Source organism: Jaculus jaculus, chromosome 15 (assembly GCF_020740685.1).
Source record: "Jaculus jaculus isolate mJacJac1 chromosome 15, mJacJac1.mat.Y.cur, whole genome shotgun sequence".
Classification (NCBI taxonomy): Eukaryota; Metazoa; Chordata; class Mammalia; order Rodentia; family Dipodidae; genus Jaculus; species Jaculus jaculus.
This window is the reverse complement of record NC_059116.1, coordinates 33594148-33613558: the sequence shown is the minus strand read 5'-3', so window position 1 is coordinate 33613558 and position 19411 is coordinate 33594148. Positions and strand designations below refer to the sequence as shown.

The window sequence follows — 19411 nt, the reverse complement described above, 5'->3', positions numbered from 1 at the left end:
CCATGCGACTCCGCCTTCCAAATCGGCTAATAAGCTCTCCCAATGATCACAGACTAATGAGAGAATCTCTATGCAAATGATCGGGTCCCTACGACTCCGCCCCCAGCGCTGTGGAGGTAAATATGGTAAATGTGAAGCTCTATGCAAATGAGGGCCCGCCCCCGTCCGCACGGCCATCCACGTGAAGACTTATGCAAATGAGCCATGTTCCCATGGCCCCGCCTCCTCCGCCGCTCAGCTCCTGAGCCGAGGAGGCGCGGCCTCCCAGGGCGGCCGTGGGCTATCCCAGGGTGCTCCGCGCGCGGGCGGACGGTCGGCGCTCTTCCCCGTGCGCTCGTTTGGCATCACAGGCCGGGCGGACGCGAGTGGAGGCGGTGGCGGCGGCGGCGGCGGCGGCGGCCGGGGCGCGGCTGGGTTGAGCCCGGCGGCCGCCTGGGTGAGTCGGGGCGGGATGTCGGAGAACACGGCGGCCGCGGGTCCGGGACCCAGCGTCGGCGGAGCTGGAGGGGGAGGAGCAGCAGCAGGCCCGGCGCCCCCGCGCGGCCCGCGCACCCCGAACCTGAACCCCAACCCGCTCATCAACGTGCGCGACCGGCTCTTCCACGCGCTCTTCTTCAAGATGGCTGTCACCTACTCGCGCCTCTTCCCGCCTGCGTTCCGCCGCCTCTTTGAGTTCTTCGTGCTGCTCAAGGTGACCCCCGACCCTTGACCCCACCCGCCAACCCCCGGGGTGCCTGCATACAGCGGCCTCCCTGGGGCACCCTGACGCTCCTTTCAGCCTGGAGCCCCGCCCCACTTTCCAGGCCCCACCCCCTGCCCTTTCACCCCTGACTCCGCAGCCTGGCACCCTCAGCACCCTGAACCCCACTTCCACCCAGAGCCCTGCCCACCACGGTATCTGTTGGCCATCGATCCCTGGGCTGGAGCTCCACTTCACACTCGCTTCTTTTTTCCGTGGGGTCTTCTGCCCACCGCCGAGCCTCGCATTGCATTTGGGTGAAGTCACCTCACTAGAGTCAGCAGCAAAGTCACAGCTGCTTAGGGACCTACCGCCCACCTGGCTGTTGAGGTGGAACCTTTCCTGTGGTCACTACCTGCATTTGCTCTGTCCGCCTTCCATGCTTGTTGAGTGGTCCCCGTCTGGACAGCTCGTGTTGGGGGTGTTTTATTCACATGCTCAGACAATGTGGTAAGACCCCATTGGCAGCCACTGTCCTCTGTCACAGTGGGTGTCTCTCCTGCAGGTGCACCCTGCCTGACTGGTGGCTGGCTCTGTCCCCACTAATTGTGGGTGTGAAAGGGGTATGTGGGTCATCCCTCCAGGCAGTGGTCACTCACAGATGGGGCTGACCACGGCTGGAGGTCATCCTTGCCAAGCTCAGAACCCCAGACAGTGTCCCTTGGTTGAAGATGCTGGCCCTTTGAATGTGCTCACCTCGGGCCAGGCTGGGTTTCAGGAAGGTCTGCTTCGTTTCCTGCCTGGCTGGTTCACCCTGCCAGCCAGTGCCCTGTCCTCATACTGGACCTGGGTGATGGCTCCTGCAAGCTGGTTCACCATGCCAGCCAGTGCCCTGTCCTCACATCGGGGCTGGGTGCCAGCTCCAGCAGGCTGGTTCACCCTGCCAACCAGTGTCCTGTCCTCACACCAGGCCTGGGTGCTGGTTCCTGCAAGCTGGTTTTGGAGTCACAGAATACTGCCCTGCTGGCCTTGAGGCCTAATTCTGGTTAAACTAGAGTAGGTCCCAGTCCCAGGTGTCTAGGATGGGCAGGTGCCATCCTTCTGGTGATGGAATGACAGGTGTCCTGCTTGAGTCACTGAGGATTGAGGGAGCTTCTGGGACCCAATGACCTGCTCTTGAGTGGGAGTTATAGCTGTCTTCTCTGGTGCTCTGGTGTCACCTTTTTTTTTTTTTTTTTTTTTTTTAGCCCATGTTGACCCAAAATTCACTATTAGTCTCAGGTTGGCCTTGAACTCATAGAGACCCTCCTATCTCTGACTCCTGAGGCTGGGATTAAAGGCATGTGCCACCACTCCTGGCTTTGTTGTCTCCTTTAGCGGTGCTTCCTGATGCCCTTGGTAGGAAGGAAGCTAGCCCCAGGGAGGGCTGGGACCCTTATAGAGGTTCTGGCTCGAGCTGGGGGCTGTGCTGGGAGAAGGTGTGCTTCTGTGGGCTTGTCTTGTAATCTGGGTGTGGGATAACTGCAGCATCTATCTGGTGTGAGTGCCCTAAAGCCATGGCTAGGGCCATTGAGAACATCTGGAAAGGGTGTGGAGTGGGTCCTGCCAGCCATGTTAGTGACCCCTCCTGTGGGCCTGAAGGGCCAGGTCTGTAAGGGAGTAGGAACAAGGAAAAGGGCAGGTGGCATGGGCAGGCAGAAGCAGGACCCAAGGCTGTGAGACGAGTCTGAGCATGTCCTGCTCTGTAGTGGGGAAACTGAGGCCTGGTAGAAGGCAGAGTCTCCCAGCCTGGCCAGTGAAGTCCCCTGTGGCTCCAGGTGGAGAATGCTTGGGGCTTACAGGCTCTGCAGTGGAGTCTGTACTCACCTGTACAGCACAGCCCGCTTTGGTTGGGTTCCTGTCCTGAAGAGCTGGTCACCAGAACCTGGGTGGGTGTGACAGGACATGCATCCAGTGACCACTGTCCTCTGAGGCTGTCAGTCTCCTTGAGGTCAGGGGTCAGCTGGAGGCCTGAGGTACTGGACTATGTGACCTGGGTAGCATTTGTGTTCCTGTTTTCTCATCTTCAAACTGTCCCTGGGAAGTGGTGGCAGCCTCTGTCTCTGGACACGCGTTGTCCACACTCTGATGTGCTGGCCTGCCCAGTGCTGCCCACAGTCTGGAGCACTGTGTCAGTCACAGCTTCTGCCGGTCACTCAGGCCTTGGAGAGCAAGGGCCAGCAAGTATCTGTCAAGGTCCATCTTCCTCCAGCCCTTGACCTTAGAAGGTGAAGTCGGTGCCCCTGGCCACACCCTCTGCTTCTGTGCCTGCTCAGGCCCTGCTCACTACATGCCTGCAGCATGACTGGTGGGATGCGGCCACCCTGTGCAGCTGCCCCAGTCCTATCCTGTGCTGACCTCCTTTGATGCCACCTCTGACTTGCTCCAAGGGACAGAAACTTTTTCCATTGTCTCAGGAAGCTACAAGTTCCGCTGATGGGGCTCCCATTAGCTTCGGGTGACGCAGATGCAAGACTTCACCCACAGGCTTAGACTGGGACCTCTTGCCATCCACCGGCCTCACTGCCCCATGGGCCAGCCAGGCCAGGAGGGGTTGCTTTGCTGACCAGTGTCAAGGAGACTTGTGGGGAGTCACAGAAAGGGTGCAGAGCAGGGCGTATTGCCATGGCTTTGGCTCCAGGCAGCCACCCCTCGTGAACCCCATGCCTCTGTTGGCAGGCTAGGGAGGTGTTTATGTCCTGGCTTTTTGGGGAGCCCAGCCTGTCTGTGCTCGCATGTGGGATGTACCCCTGATGGGCTGTTGGCACCCTGTTGGTCCAGTAGACCTCATGTGCCAGGGAGGGGCTGGATTGTGGGTGGTTCCCATGCTTCTATAGACAGCTTGAGGGTCAGCACTGTGGACTGGTGCTCAGGTTGGGAGGTGGCAGGAGAATAGGCCGCCCTGGACAACCCTTCAGCAGGTTCTCACACACCTCCTGCCAGCCAGAGCAGCCTCTCTGGGCTACATAGGTGGTAGCAGTCTCCCGGCCTCCACCCACTCCAGACCAGAGTCCTCCAATTATAACAGTACCTTGTGACCTCAGGTGATCCCTGAGACCCTGTGTCACATGGTCATCTGAACCACTGAGTGGGGAGAAGCTGAGATCCCCTGGGTAACACTGTTGCCCAGTGGGGTATGCTTTGGGGCCTGGGGTAAGAAGCAGTTGAAGTCAGTGAAGAAATGATGGGTGTGTGGCTTTTTTATTCTTTTTGTTGTTGTTGGTTTTTTTTTGAAGTAGGGTCTCCCTATAGCCCAGGCTGACCGGGAATTCACTATGTAGTCTCAGGCTGGCCTCAAACTCACAGTGATCCTTCTGCCTCCACCTCCCAACTGCTGGCATTATAGGCGTGTGCTACCATGCCCAGCTTGTTTATTCGTACATGTGTGCATATGGGTGCCACTCCCACTGCAAATGAACACCAGATGCATGTACCACTTGTATATGACTTATATGGGTGTTAAGGGATTGACCCCACACACATATACTTTGGCTTTGTAAGCAAGCACCAAACCACTGAGCCATCCCCCAGATTTCTTTCTTTTTCTTTTAAAGATTTTTTTTTAAATTAATTTATTTATTTGAGAGTGACAGACACAGAGAAAAAGACAGATAGAGGGAGAGAGAGAGAATGGGCGCGCCAGGGCTTCCAGCCTCTGCAAACGAACTCCAGACGGGTGCGCCCCCTTGTGCATAGGGCTAACGTGGGACCTGGGGAACTGAGCCTCGAACCGGGGTCCTTAGGTTTCACAGGCAAGCGCTTAACCGCTAAGCCATCTCTCCGGCCCTCTTTCTTTTAATATTTTATTTATATGAGAGAAAGAATGGGCCTCTAGTTACTACAAACAAACTCCAGACACATGTGCCATCCAGCTTTACATTGGTATCAGGGAATTGAACCTGGGTCCTTAGGCTTCGCAGGCAAGCATCTTAACCTCTAAGCCATCTCCAGCCCTCTTTTTTGTTTGTTTGTTTTGAGGTAGGGCTTCACTCTAGCTCAGGTTGACCTGGAATTTTTTTAATTTTTTTAATAATTTAATTTTTATTTACTTACTAGAGAGAGGAGAGAAAGAGGGAGAAAATGGGTGCACCAGGGCCTCTGGCCACTGCAAATGAACTCTAGATGCATGCACCATCATGTGTATGTGGCATACGTAGGATCTGGAGAATCAAACCTGTATCCTTGGGCTTCATAAGCAAGTGCCCTAACCACTGACCCATCCCTCCAGCCCTAATTTTATTTATTATTATTAATTTTTTTTTTTTGCTTGGTTTTTTGAGGTAGGGTCTCACTCTAGCCCAGGCTGACCTGAAATTCACTATGGGGTCTCAGGGTGGCCTCGAACTCACGGCATTACTCCTACCTCTGCCTCCCAAATGCTGGGATTAAAGGCGAGTACCACCATGCCCGGCTTATTTTTTAATTTTTATTTATTTATTTGACAGAAAAAGACAGGGGTGAGGTGAGAGAGAGAGAATGGGCACACCAGGGCCTCCAAATGAACTCCAAATGTGTACACCCCCTTGTGCATCTGGCTAACGTGGGTCCTGGGGAATTGAACCAGTGTCCTTTGGCTTTGCAGGCAGTGCCTTAACTGCTAAGCCATCCCTCCAGCCCTATTCTTATTTTTTTCTTGTCTCTATACTCTTTTTTATTGACAATTTCCATAATTGTAAACAATATTCCATGGTAATTCCTCCCTCTCCCCACTTTCCCCTTTACACTCTCCATCATATCCCCTCTCCCTCTCAGTCTCTTTTTTATTTTGATGTCATGATCTTTTCCTCCTATTATGATGGTCTTGTGTGGGTAGTGTCAGACACTGTGAGGTCATCATATCCAGACCATTTTGTGTCTGGAGGAGCACGTTGTAAGGAGTCTTACCCTTCCTGTGGCTTGTACATTCTTTCCGCTATCTCTTTTGCAATGGACCCTGAGCCATGGAAGGTGTGATTGAGATATTTCAGTGCTGAGCACTCCTCTGTCACTTCTGTAATTTTACTTTTTAAAAATATTTATTTGAGAGAATTAAAGAAGCAGAGAGAGGGAGAGAGAATGAGCACTCTAGGGCCTCTAGGTGCTGCAAAGGAACTCCAGACACATGTGCCACCTTGTACATCTGGCTGTATGTGGTTACTGGGGAACTGAACCTGCGTCCTTTGGCTAGACAAGCATCTTAACCACTGAGCCATCTCCCTAAGTTTCTTAACTTGTATTTGAACGTGGGTGGGATGTTCATGCTCCGTAGGACATTCTGGGCCCTGCAGAGTCCCTAGCCATATCCTGCCCTCCTCCCACTCAGTGACATGAGCTCCCCAGTCAGGGCACCCACCAGTGCCTCCAACTTGACCATGGTCTCCTGGATGCACAGTGTCCACAGGGGCCGGCTGGTGTCCCACTTAACATGAGAAAGCTTGAATTCCCTGAAGGAACAACCTGGCTGGGGCGGGTCAGCCTCGTCCTCTGCACATGCTGCCACCCAGCAAGGGGCAGAAGGCAGCTGGCCAAGGACAATGGCTATTCTTAGCTTGGTGACAACAGGCGCCCCAGTCAGGAAGCAGGCATGAAGCTGGGGAACCCACAGGTGGTCAGGGGTACTGGGAAGCTACTCAGGAGGCCTGGCGCACCGTCCACTGACTGTCCCTTCTGCAGGCCCTATTCGTGCTCTTCGTCCTGGCCTACATCCACATCGTGTTCTCACGTTCGCCCATCAACTGCTTGGAGCACGTGCGTGACAGGTGGCCACGTGAGGGTGTGCTGCGTGTGGAGGTGCGGCACAACCATAGCCGCGAGCCGGTGGTTCTGCAATTCTGCGGTGCGGAGGAGGGGGAGGAGGAGGAGGAGGAGGAAGAGCTGAGCGTGGACATGTTCACCAATGGCTCCATCAAGGTGAGCACCCAGAATACCATTGGGCAAGGGGCAGCACAACAGCCCCAAACCCGCACGACTGACACCTTGGCATCCACAGTTCGAGCTGGAGATCGAGCCCAAAGTGTTCAGGCCCCCAGGGGGCGCTGCAGCGCTCAACGACAGCCCAGACTTCCCGCTGCCCGAGCCAGCCACTGGCTCGTGGGCCCGGGCGGAGCGCACGGCCCCCGCGTGGCCGCAGGACGAGTACGTGGTGGAGTACTCGCTGGAGTACGGCTTCTTGCGCTTGTCGCAGGCCACACGTCGGCGCCTGAGCATCCCGGTCATGGTGGTTACCTTGGGTGAGTGTGGACCCACACGAGTAGGGGAGGGTCCTCATGGCCTGCCCACCCTGATCCCCGCCTGCCCATTCCACAGACCCTACTAGGGACCAGTGCTTCGGGGACCGCTTCAGCCGCCTGCTGCTGGACGAGTTCTTGGGCTATGACGACATCCTCATGTCCAGCGTGAAGGGCCTGGCCGAGAATGAGGAGAACAAGGGTGCGAGGGGTGAGGGCAGGTCGGGCGGAGGTGGAACGAGGGTGTTGGGTCAGGGCAGGGTGGAGAGGCTCACTGGTTGCTGCTCCCCACAGGCTTCCTGCGCAACGTGGTTTCAGGGGAGCACTACCGCTTCGTCAGCATGTGGATGGCGCGGACATCCTACTTGGCGGCCTTCGTCATCATGGTCATCTTTGTGAGTGGGGCCACCGGGAGGAGCTGGGGGCGGGGCTCTTTGCACCGCATACCCCTGACCCTGCCTCCCTGCAGACCCTGAGCGTGTCCATGCTGCTGCGCTACTCCCACCACCAGATCTTCGTGTTCATCGGTGAGTCTGGTGGGCCGCGGGGGGCAGGGCGGGCTCGCCCCCAGGCCCTCACGGGCGGCCCCGCCCCTGTGCCCGCAGTGGACCTGCTGCAGATGCTGGAGATGAACATGGCCATCGCCTTCCCCGCAGCGCCCCTGCTGACTGTCATCCTGGCCCTCGTTGGTGAGGACCCCTCGCCGCCTCCCCCACCCCGCGCCCTGCCCCGCCCGCTCCAACCCAGCACCTCCTGTTCCCACAGGGATGGAAGCTATCATGTCCGAGTTCTTCAACGATACCACCACGGCGTTCTACATCATACTCATCGTGTGGCTGGCTGACCAGTACGACGCCATCTGCTGCCACACCAACACCAGCAAGCGGCACTGGCTGAGGTCAGGGGGCACAGCCAGGAGGTGGGGTTCCGGGTGGGGTTGTAGAGGCCGCTGCTCATGCCTGGTCCCACAGGTTCTTCTACCTGTACCACTTCGCCTTCTACGCCTACCACTATCGCTTCAACGGGCAGTACAGCAGCCTGGCCCTGGTCACCTCCTGGCTTTTCATCCAGGTGAGCTGGCCCGTGTTAAGAGTAGGGTCTGGGGTACTTGAGCCAGGTTGTCAGTCAGGGTGAAGGGGTGGATGGGGGTCTTCCTGAGCTCGGTAGGGGTGGGGTCAGTCTGACCCCACCCCTCCCACAGCACTCCATGATCTACTTCTTCCACCACTTCGAGCTGCCGGCCATCCTGCAGCAGGTGCGCGTCCAGGAGCTGCTGCTGCAGACGCCGCCTGGCCCCGGGACTCCCTCGGCATTGCCCGACGACCTCAACAACAACTCGGGCTCTGCGGCCGCCCCCGAGCCCGCCAGCCGGACCCTCGCCCTGGGCCCAGGCCCTGCGGCCAGTGAGGAACCAGAGACGGGGCCTGGCATGCCCGCAGGGACCAGTCAAGACCTGGGCTGGGTGGCCGAGACGGCCGCCATCCTCACGGACGCGTCCTTCTTATCTGGCCTGAGCGCCTCGCTGCTGGAGCGGCGGCCCGCGGGGACCCCGGGTGAGGGCGAGGGTGCAACTGCGCCCCCAGACCTTGACACGGCCAGCCCTGATGTGGCCCAGGCGGGTTCCTGAGTCCAGGCCGCCTACTGGGACCGACACCGTGGAACGTTCTGGAAGTGCTTGGCGCGCGGGTAGGGGCACTCAGACGCGAAGGTGATGGCGAGTCTCCAGGGGGCGCCCCATCCCTGCGCAGGCCCAGGACGAATGAGCGGCGCGGCAGAGGCCATCACTGTTGATGCCGTGCTGTGGGCAAGGCTGTATTTTTAATGCCGTGTTTCAGTGCCGTGCGCACAGCTGCGTTGTACATAGAATAAACCGCGCTCAGCCCGCGTCCCCCAGCCGCGCCCGCAGCTCCCCGCGCCGCAGCAGGGCCGAGCGCAGCTGCTCGCGTGCGGCCTCAATGCGCCGCTCCAGCTCCTGCAGCTCCCCGGGCCGCGGGGCTGCAGGCCGTCCGTTGGGGCACAACCACTGGCGCTCCTCCGGGTTCGGGTCCGAGTCCTTGGCTTGCGTGGCGGGCTCCAGCATGAAGCGCACGCGCCGTTCCCGCTCCACCGCGTGGCGCACCCGCTTCCAGTGCCCCGCGGATTCGGGCTCTGGGCCGCTGCGAACTGGAGCGGGTGGTTCATCTTTCTTGGCCTGCGGCTCCTGCTGAGCCTCGGCCGGCCCTGTGTTGAGCGCCCGGTGTATCTTCTGTGGTCCGAGACAAGCGGGTTAGAATTGGGGTGCGGGCTAGGGTCCCCCTGTGGCCTCGAGCCCTGCTCACCTGGCTCGTGTGGAGCCAGTACTGCAGCTTATTTCCGCGGCGGATGCGCGGCAGCACCAGGCGGTAGAAGACGTGCTCGCCCAGCGAGCTGAGCAGGGCGCTGCCCAGGCCCAAGCACAGCAGCACGAAGAGCCCCGAGAAGTGGTAGACACCCATCTGCAGCGTCTAGGGAAAGAGAGCACCCGGGCAGATGGAGGGGCGCGGGAATTGGGGGCTTTACGGGGAGAGGAGTGCACCGGAGCCCTGAGCCAGGAGACCCTATACCCACCTCGGTGACGGCAAAGACCCGCTTCCCGCAAGGCACCATCTTGTACCACTTGTCGTGGAGCAGGTCAATGAAGCCTGAGGACTTGTAGCGGCTGATGAACTCCGACAGGTTGGAGGTGAGCGGCGAGTTCTGCGGCAGCCCGATGCCGTAGCCTGGGGGTGGGGTGGGGCTGAACCTCACTCAGGCTAGGAGCTGTCCCCGACCCGGGTACCCGCGCACTCACCCTCGATGGCGAAGGGTTTCCCCACCGTCAGCAGCTTGCAGTCGGGGTCGATGGAGACCTCGTAGTCCAGGAGCGACTTGTCCATGATGAAGGCGTTGAGCTTAGGGGGGTCGCTCCTGCAGAGAGGAGCGGCTGTGGTCGGCGGGCGCCGTGGCGGGGTACCTTCCCCCGCGCCCTGCCCTGCCCTGCGTAACTTACGTGAGCATGGCGACGCCGTGCGGCGTGGTGGGCGCGCTGTGGCGCCGCATGTGTGCGTGCATCTCAGGGAAGCTCGCCTTGATGTAGGCCTCGGCGCTGCTCTCCCACACCGTGCCGAAGCGGAAGCCCTGCGACGGGTGGTGCAGCTGCGGGTGGCGGGCGGGCCGGTGAGTGTTGGGAGCTCCAGCCCACACACTCCGGGGGACCCGGGACCCTCGAGGCGCACCATTCCCTCTGCGGCCCGTCCTAGCCTGGATGTCTAGTCCTCCCACAGTCCCCAGTTGATGCCCTGCGAACCCCCAGAAATCCAGCCTCCACGCCAGTAGGGTCACCAAAGAACTCTACACTTGGTAACACTGTCCTTGTCACCTACACTGGGCGCGATCCCTACATGGCCACACGTGTTTAGTGCACTAGAGCCATGCGTTAGTGCTGGGCAGCACTCTGTTACAGGGGACACTGTGAAGGGGGTGTGACCAGCCAGATCTGGGGTGGCAGATGCTATGGGGAATAGAAGTCGCTTTCTCCAGCACACTTAACGGGAGAAAATAAAGCCGATTGTGGTGCGTGTTGGCCATGTCATCGCTGCAAATGCTGAGGCAGGAGGGTTGGAAAAAAAAAAAAATAGGTGTTAAGCTGGGGCGTGGTCAGAGGTAGAGTGACAGCCTAGAGTCCACAGTGGGGGCGTGGTCAGCGGTAAAGTGACAGCCAAGAATCCACTTGGGGTTGTGTGGCAGGCAGTAGACTTCTTGCTAGAAATGCACTTATATAATAAAGTGAATCTCTAGGAATAAGGGTAAATGGGAGTGGTCACCTTCCCTTCATGAGCCTCGTGCCCACACCCCAGTGCAGACCCAGCCTCCCACCTTGGGATCGTGGATCCCCGACAGCTCCTCGAAGGTTTTATCCCCAACCATGACGGCAGCCAGGTTGGCCGTGTAGCTGGACAGCACCAGCAGGCAGAAGATGGCCCAGAGGTTCATGAGGAAACGTCCGGTGGGACACTTGGGCGTCTTGCTGGACACTGTGCGTCCAAAGAGGATGGCATAGCATAGGTTGAGGGCCGAGGAGTAGGAGAACACGGTGTCCCTGTTGCGGCCACGTGGGGTGAGGCCATAGGGACTGCGCCACTCATACAGGGTGAGGAAGAGCGCGGTGAGGTGCAGGGCGGCAAAGACGCCCACCCACATGGACCAGTGCAGGGGCCACATGAAGGCTCCGATGGGCGAGGCTGTGTCGCGCGTGCGGACCATGATGCCCAGGCTGGTGGAGAAGAAGGGGCTGGTGAAGTCCACCGCCTGCGAGCGCGCCGAGTTGATGCTGAAGCTGCTGACCGCCATGTGGGCACGGCCGGCCAGCAGGTCGCCCACGAGGCCGGTCCAGCGCCCGTCACGCAGGGCCCCGTACTTGCCATCTCCCACGATGTACAGCTCGAAGTTGAAGGCCAGGTCCTCGGCCAGCCGCTCCAACAGATCGATACAGTAGCCATAACAGCACTTGAGCAGAGTGCGGGCCACTGAGCCATTGGCCAGAGCAGCAAACAGCGCGTCCAGCCGGGCCGAGTCGTTGGTGCCCGGGTCCAGGCACAGCTGTCCCGCCGGGCACTGGCCATCCTCATCGGGTTCGCGGACGAACACAAACGGGTGTTCCACCAGAGTAACCACCCGCAGCTTCGGTCGGGCCTGGGTGCCTGGTAGGGATGGGGGACGAATGGCGGCTGCTGCTGGTTCCAAATCCAAGTGGCCATCGCGCCAGCTTCCCACTGTGGCCCAGGCTGGGGCGCCCAACGGGTCCCGTCGCAGGCTCCACACCTTGAAATGTCGGGACACGTGTATCCTTGAGGAACGTGTCACCCACACTGGCCCCGTGTGGCCCTGGAAGGATGTGTTGACCAGGACCCTGGGGGACAAGACAGGCAGATGTCAGGAACATCAGCTCCCTAGAATAGGGCGATAGTCGCCACGTACTTGAGGCATCTGTACCACACCCTGATGTCTAGCACTTGCTACACTTACCCTGCGGTACTGTTCACCAACCTTGACTGGCTTCTGCTTGATCTGATGGGGGAGGGGGGGCACTGGCATGGTCTTTCCAGTGACAGAAAAGATCATTTTGTAATTCCTTGTCACTAGGACTTTTTTAGTTTTTGAGACAGAGCCTCATAATGCCTAGGCCGACCTCACTTCACTCTGTAGCTGGGGGTGGTCTTGAACTCCTGACCCTATCTCTACTCTCAAGTGTTGGCATGATAGACATGTGCCTGGCTTTTTGTTTTGTTTGTTTCCCTCCCTAGCCTGCTTTGGTGTGGCTAGCATGCTGCCATCTTACTCGGAAGTCCTCTTTTTCTTTTCTACTTCCTACTTTTTAAATATTTTATTTGTTTACTTGAGAAAGAGGCAGCGAGCAAGAGAGAGAATGTACACACCAGGGCCTCTAGCCACTGCAAACTAACTCCAGACAAATGCACACACGTCTCACCTTGTGCATCTGGTTTTAGGTGGGTACTGGGGAATCAAACTTGGGTCCTTGGGTTTTGCAGGCAAGCACCTTATAAGCACTGAGCAATCTCTCTAGTCCTCTTCGGTTTTTTACCCTCCTATTATGAAAGTCTGTGTAGGAAGTGTCAGGCACTTTGAAGTCATGAGCATCAAGGCCATTTTGTGTCTGGAGGATTGCACTGTAAGCAGTCCTGTTCTTCCTTTGACTCTTACATGCTTTCTGTCACCTCTTCCACAATGGACTCTCTGAGCCTTGGAGGATGTGACAGGAATGTCTCAATATAGTGAGTTGTGTTTTTAATTTTTTTGCGGAGGGAGTATTTTTTGAGATAGGATCTCGCTCTACCCAGGTTGACTTGGAACTTGCTATAGTCTCAGACTGACTTGAAACTCTCAATGATCTTCCTACCTCTGCCTCTTGAGTTCTGAGACTAGAGGCATGTGCCACCACACCCAGCACTATGCTGAGTTTATAGTCACTCCTGTGGTCACTGCCCTTTTGTTTTGTCTTGTTTTTTTGAAGTAGGGTCTCACTCTAGCCCAGGCTGACTTGGAATTCACCGTGTAGTCTCAAGGTGGCCTTCAACTTTCAGTGATCTCTCCTACCTCTGCCACCTAAGTGCTGGGATTAAAGGCATGTGCCACCACATCTGGCTTGTTTCAACTGTTTTTCAAGGTAGGGTTTCACTCTAGCCCAGGCTGACATGGATTTCATTATGTAGTCTCAGGGTGGCCTTGAACTCATTGCAATCCTCCTACCTCTGCCTCCCTAGTGCTGGGATTAAAGGCGTGTGCCACCATTTGTTTGAAATTTTATTTGCATGTGTTCTTTTTATTTTTACCCTTTTTCAAGGTAGTGTCTCGCTCTAGCCCAGGCTGACCTGGAATTCACTATGTAGTCTCAAGCTGGACTAAACTCATGGTGATCCTCCTACCTCTACCTCCATAGTGCTGGGATAAAAGGCATACCCAACTTTTTTTTTTTTAAGAGAGCTCTAGCTGGAGAGATGGGTTAGCAGTTAAGGCACTTGCCTGTGAATCCTGAGGCCCCAGGTTTGATTCCTTGATACCTACATAAGTCAGATGCACATGGTGGTTCATATGTCTGGGTTCATTTGCAGTGGCTGGAAGCCCTGGTGAACACCCATTCTCTCTTTCTTTAATAAATAACTAAAAAAAAATTATTTAAAAAAAAGAGGGCTTTAGCTGGAGAGATGGCTTGCCAGTTAAGGTGCTTGCTTGTGAAACCTAAGGACCCATGTTCAATTCCCTGGTACCCACATAAGCCAGATGTACATATTGGCACATGTGTCTAGAGTTTATTTGAAGCAGCTGGAAGCCCTGGTGTGCCCATTCTCTCTATATTTGCTTCTTTCTCTCAAATAAATAAATATTAATCAAAATGAAAAAAGAGAGAGAGCTTTGCAGCCAATTAAGCCGACTGGGTTCCTTTCCCCATGGAGCTTTGTCTGTGTGCAGTGGCTGCAGACAGCAGCCTCCTAGGTAGTGTAGTAACCTGTTGATTGTACAAATACCTAAGGGACCTTGGGGACAGTTACTTTTCTGGTGGATATCCATCTTTCTTTCTTTCTTTCTTTCTTTCTTTCTTTCTTTCTTTCTTTCTTTCTTCCTCTCTTCCTTTCCCTTCCCTTCCCTTCCCTTTTTCCTTTCCTTTCCCCTTCCCTTCCCTTCCCTTTTTCCTTTCCTTTCCCCTTTCCTTTCCCCTTTCCTTTCCCCTTTCCTTTCCCCTTTCCTTTCCCCTTTCCTTTCCCCTTTCCTTTCCTTTCCTTTCCTTTCCTTTCCTTTCCTTTCCTTTCCTTTCCTTTCCAGGTAGGGTCTCACTCTAGCTCAGGCTGACCTGGAAGTCACTATGTAGTCTCAGGGTGGCATTGAACTCAAGTGCTGGGATTAAAGGCGTGTGTCACCACGCCCAGCCTGGATATCCATATTTCTGATCTCATGCTATTCCCAATCCAAGCTCCAAACAAGTATATGGGGTGCTTTTGGGAAGCCCCAGGGCACTGTGGGGCCAGGGTTCGTATTGGCCAGGTCATCATTCCATCTGCACCAAGCTGCAGAATAAAGAGCATGTGATTGAGGCCCTATACAGTGCCAAGTTCAAGCTTCTTGGCTGCCAGGAGATCCACATCTCAAAGAAGTGGGGCTTCACCAAGGTCAATGCAGACGAATTTGAAGACATGGCAGATGAGAAATGGCTCATGCCTGATGGCTGTGGGGTCAAATATATCCCTAGTCATGATGAGCTCTGCACTCATGAGCTTCCACTGTTCCTACCTTACCAAACATGCTCACTCAGTAAATCTCATAATGTAATCCAAAAAAAAAAAAAAAAAAAAAAAAAAGAGCCAGGTGTGATGGCACATGGCTTTAATCCCAGCACTTGGGAGGCAGCAGCAGGAGGATCACTGTGAGTTCGAGGCCATCTTGAGATTACATAGTGAATTCCAGGTCAGTCTGGGCTAGAGCAAGACCGTACCTCGAAAAACAAAAAAGCAACAACAACAACAAAAAAAAAAGAGGGCTTTACTCTAAACCCAGGCTGGCTTGGAACTCACGGCAATCCTACTGCCTCAACCTACTGAGTGCTGAAATTACAGGCATATACCACCCAACAGGTTTATGAGCTGCTGGGAATGAAACCTAGAATTTTGTGCATGCTGAGCAAGGACTCTACCCACTAAGCAACACCCCTTTTTGTTCCATTTTTGTTTTTTTTTTTCCGACAAGGTCTTATTCTATGGCTCAAGCTGGCTTGGAACTCACAGTCATTCCTTTGCCTCAGCTTCCCCAGTACAGAGCTGATAGATGTACACCACCACACCTGCCTCGTTTTAATTTTTTTTTCCAGTTTTTCAAGGTAGGGTCTCACTGTAGCCCAGGTTGACCTGGAACTCACTATGTAGTCTCAGACTGACCTTGAACTCACAGTGATCTTCCTACCTCTGCCTCCTAAGTGCTGGGATTAAAGGTATGCACCACCACACCTGGCTTTTTTTTTGGGGGGGTGGTGCACCAGGGCTTCCAGTCACTGCAAACAAACTCCAGACACATGTGCCATCTTGTGCATCTGGCTCATGTGGGTCCTGGGGTATAAAACCTAGGTCATTTAGCTTTGCAGGCAAGTGCCTTAACTGATAAGCTATCTTCTCCAGCCCCTGGTTTTTATTTTTAAAAATTTATTTATTTATTTGGAAGCAGAGATAGAAAGGAGATAGACAGAGAATGGGCACACCAGGGCCTGTAGGTATTGCAAACGAGCTCCAGATGCATGTGCCGCCCCCTTGTGCATCTGGCTTACGTGGGTCCTGGGTAATTGAACATGGGTCCTTTGGCTTTGCAGGCAAGTGCCTTAACTGCTAAGCCATCTCTCCAGCCCTGTTTTTTTTTTTTTCTATTTTATGTATTTGAAAGAGAGAGAGAGAATGGACGCACCAGTGTCTCCAGCCACTGCAAACGAACTCCAGACGCATGTGCTCCCTGTGCTTCTGGCTTACATGGGTCCTGGGAAATTGAACCGGGATCCTTAGACTTTGCAGGCAAATGCCTTAACTGCTAAGCCATCTCTCCAGCCTGTTTTTTTTTTTTTTTTTTTGAGGTAGGGTCTTACTCATTGCCTTTAGCAACCTAGGAGCATAGGAAGCTATCACCTGGCCACCCTTCTCTGACTCGGTCCCTACTCACTGTGCCAAGAAGTGTCCGGATGACTCAGGTCCAGGTGACTGCAAGTTGTTGCAGTTGACCAGGGCTGGGAGCAGGGCACGCTCTGAGTGCACAAGGGCTGCGGTGCCCAGCGCCTGTGCCACCAGTTCCACAGCATCGTGGATAGTGGCTTCCAGTGAAGGCCGATGCACCTCACCCAGTGCCAGCAGCCCAGGGGGCAGACCGGCTGTGGGGAGTGCTTCGGCATGCAGTGGTGTGCCCAGTAGCCAGTGGGGACCAGGTGGTGCGGCCTCCAGAACCCGGTGGGCACGGGTCACGTCACAGCCCAGAAGGACAGCGGTGGACACCGGGGCTTCCCCTCCTGCTGGTGCCCCCAGCGGAGCCAGGCGAGCCCTTAGGCCTTTGTCCCCACTGTCTGGCCGGCTCAGGTCTAGCACGAGCTTTGGAGCCCGGCCAACCTGGCTTGTCCAGAGTGCCACAAGGCCACCAGGGTCCCGGATACGGCAGAGTGCCAGGCCGACATCTTCCCAGGCATGTGCCTGCAGCAGCGATACTAGTACTTCCAGCAGTGTCTCCAGGGGGCTGGCCCAGTCCAGCTGCAGGTGAAATGGGGTCTGAGAAAGGGTGGTTGCAATTAGGACTGGCGCTGGACCTCGCCCTGCCCCCTCCCAGCTCCATCAACTTCGGTGCCTATTGCCACCAACACAAAAGTTCAGCCTCCTTAGCCTAGCATCCCTATCTCTGCTTACCCTGGCACTATCCCCCCCTTTTTTTTATAGTTTTTTTCCAGGTAGGGTCTCACTCTAGCCCAGGCTGACCTGGAATTCACTATATAATTTCAGGGTGCCTTCGAACTCACGAAGATCCACCTGCCTCACAAGTGCTGGGATTAAAAGCGTGCACCACCACGCTAGGCTTATCCCCACTTTTTTGTTTATTTCTGCATAAAGCTCTCCAGGTGGGATACCCTCTATGATGTTGCTGCTACCCAAGGTCTGGTGGTGCAGTTCCCAGAGATGACAGCAGAGGATGCCAGAGGCCCACGCTGGGCTCCCATCTGTCCTATCGGACTCGGTAGCATCAGGATATAGGGAGCCCAGAAAGGTGGTCACTGAAGAGACCTCAGGTTTGGTTGGAAGGGAGTACCTTTAGCCGCTAAGCCATCTTCCCAGGCTCCTCATGCTAGGTTGGCAAGGAGTCCCCGGGGTTGCCCCTACAAAACCCCAGTCCACAGCTGGGGTCCAGCTTGCTGCCTCTGAGAAGGGGTATTTCCCCGGGGAGTACTGAGCATGTTGGAAGCCCTGTCAGCTTCTCTCACACCAATGACCCCCTGACTCTACCTGAAGGTTAAGAAGAGGCAGTCGGCCATGGTGACACACGCCTGCCACCCCACCACTGGGGAGCTGAAAGCGGAAGAATCAGGAACTCAAGGCCATTCTCAGGTACAGAGCAAACTGGAGGCCAGACAGGGTTACGTGAGACCCTGTCTAGAAGAGCTAGGGCTGGGATCTGTGGCTCAGTGTGTAGTGTTTTCCTGGCATGCATAAAGCCATTGGTTCCATCCCTAGAACTCCACCAACTAGGGATGTGGGCACACATCTGTCATGCGAAGCCAGATGGCCTGGGTTCAATTCCCCAGTACCCGGGTAAAGCCACTTGCAAAGTTGTGCATGCATTTGGAGTTCTTTTGCAGGGGCTAGAGGCCCTGATGTGCCCATTCTCTCTCTCCTTGCAAATAAAAATCTTTTTTATTTTTAAAAAAGATAAGAAAAATGTAGAACGGAGGAGGGAGGGACAGGATCTGGGGCTGTGCTTGGGATTCCAGGGCACCAAAAGGTAGGGAACTGCTTTTTGAGAGTCTCGGGGGTGAGAAAGATACTGGAAGGAAACTTCAAACTGTCCAGTCCCATTAGAGGAGCAGACCCCTGTGCCTTATCAGTCTATAGTGGATGGGAGGCACCATGGGAGGAAAGGTCGGTCCCCCTTTGTCCCCATATCCCAGGGGATCCCCACTTACCGGAGCTCCTAGGGGGGCTTGCAGCTCTCTTCGTAGCACACTCAGCACAGGTGTCTGAGTGGCAGCTGCCAGGAACTGCAACTGGAGGAGCTCAGGCCGTGCATCTGGGAAGGCCACCAGGGCCACCACACCAGGAGGTGACAGGGCCTGGCACAGTCCTCGGGCCAGCGATGCGGGGTCTCGAGCAGTAGGAGCCAGGGCCACCAGCTCCAGGCTCAGGTTGCTGGGTGGTTTCAGCTCCGCAGTGGCCCTCGCCAGGAACGCGAGGACACGGGCTCGGGCAGCAGGTGCGCGGGGTGGGAGGACAGCCAGGCGTGTGGGAACCCCACAGGGCTGCGGATGACAACGCACGGACCCCAGCCTCCCCAGCCCGAGAGCCAACACCAGGCCCAGCCACAGCATCCGCACACACTCCATGGCTGAGTTAACAGGACAGCTACTCCCTCCCCGGCAGTGGCTGCACCGTCCGTCTGTGGGTCCCCAGCGCCAGCAGCCACTAGGGAGGAACTGGGTCACTGCCAAGGGTTTAACGTGCCCACGCTGGGCACTCCATGTCTGAGACAGGGAAACTGTGGCTCACACTCAGCTTCCAGAGTGGTCTCCACCCAGTTCAGCCATCCTGTGTACCTAAGAAGCTGAGGCAGAAACATCTAGTGGAAATCTATTAAGCTATATATCCTGCCTTCCAGCTCACAATCACAGAACTCTTGCCACTGCACAAGACGGTTTCCAATGCCCTGCTGTGAAAAACATGTTTGCCACCCAGTCAATACAGTCTCCTAATCATGCTCCCACACTTACCTTCTCCCCCCTTTGCACTTTTCTTAGCAACCACTGAGCTCTGTGAGGAAAGGGTCTGTAGGGCCAGCATACAGCTGGCACTCTATAATTGCTTGTTGTGTGAAGAGCTGCTCAGGTAAAGATGCTTAGTTTACAGTAGCCTCCACCATGGTTCCATAATCTCCTGTAGCTCCTGGCTGGCTGAGTTACCGTGAGGTTGAGCGGGCCCTTAAACAGCAGTGGGCAAATCAAGGAGTGAAAGGCTTCCCCTCCCTCATCAAGCAGCCCCTGGACTCCCGTGTTCCAGTCCTCCCAGGAGAGGTTGGCAGGGACTGGGGCGGTGAAGATGTGTCTGCCTCCCGCCAGGCGGACACTCAGCTCTGATGAATGAAGCTACATTGGGCTGGGCTCCCCTCCAAGCTCCATCGTTCTGGAGCCAATATTAAAGGAGGCGGAAAAAAACTGTGGAATAAAAAGCGCCTTGGGCTAGCCAGCAAAATGGAC

The 19411-nt window shown here is 55.8% G+C and overlaps 2 protein-coding genes and 1 non-coding gene across 6 annotated transcripts; 2 read left to right on the top strand and 1 right to left on the bottom strand.

The window, feature by feature from the left end:
- The first annotated feature begins 431 nt into the window (after window positions 1-431).
- Tmem259 (transmembrane protein 259) lies at window positions 432-8817 on the top strand. 4 transcript variants are annotated; one of them, XM_045135022.1, is made up of 10 exons: window positions 432-691; window positions 6371-6607; window positions 6687-6927; window positions 7004-7126; window positions 7219-7319; window positions 7394-7451; window positions 7581-7613; window positions 7690-7822; window positions 7896-7995; window positions 8126-8817. In XM_045135022.1, exons 1-10 carry the CDS (start codon window positions 452-454, stop codon window positions 8549-8551), a joined length of 1692 nt encoding a protein of 563 aa, XP_044990957.1. In that variant the 5' UTR covers window positions 432-451; the 3' UTR covers window positions 8552-8817. The 4 variants fall into 4 exon arrangements, with proteins under 4 accessions (XP_044990957.1, XP_004654744.2, XP_044990958.1 ...); XM_004654687.2 differs by having other exon boundaries at window positions 7530-7613; XM_045135023.1 differs by lacking the exon at window positions 7581-7613.
- Window positions 8801-18746, bottom strand: Grin3b (glutamate ionotropic receptor NMDA type subunit 3B). Its single transcript, XM_004654686.2, has 8 exons — window positions 18128-18746; window positions 16132-16724; window positions 10798-11830; window positions 9932-10077; window positions 9734-9849; window positions 9511-9662; window positions 9243-9407; window positions 8801-9169 (listed from the first exon to the last, which is right to left on the bottom strand). The coding sequence occupies exons 1-8, from the start codon at window positions 18542-18544 to the stop codon at window positions 8801-8803; spliced, it is 2991 nt and encodes a 996-aa protein (XP_004654743.1). The 5' UTR covers window positions 18545-18746.
- Window positions 13852-13986, top strand: LOC123455196. Its single transcript, XR_006633745.1, has one exon. It is a non-coding gene; the product is annotated as a small nucleolar RNA SNORA70 (small nucleolar RNA).
- Window positions 18747-19411: the final 665 nt, after the last annotated feature.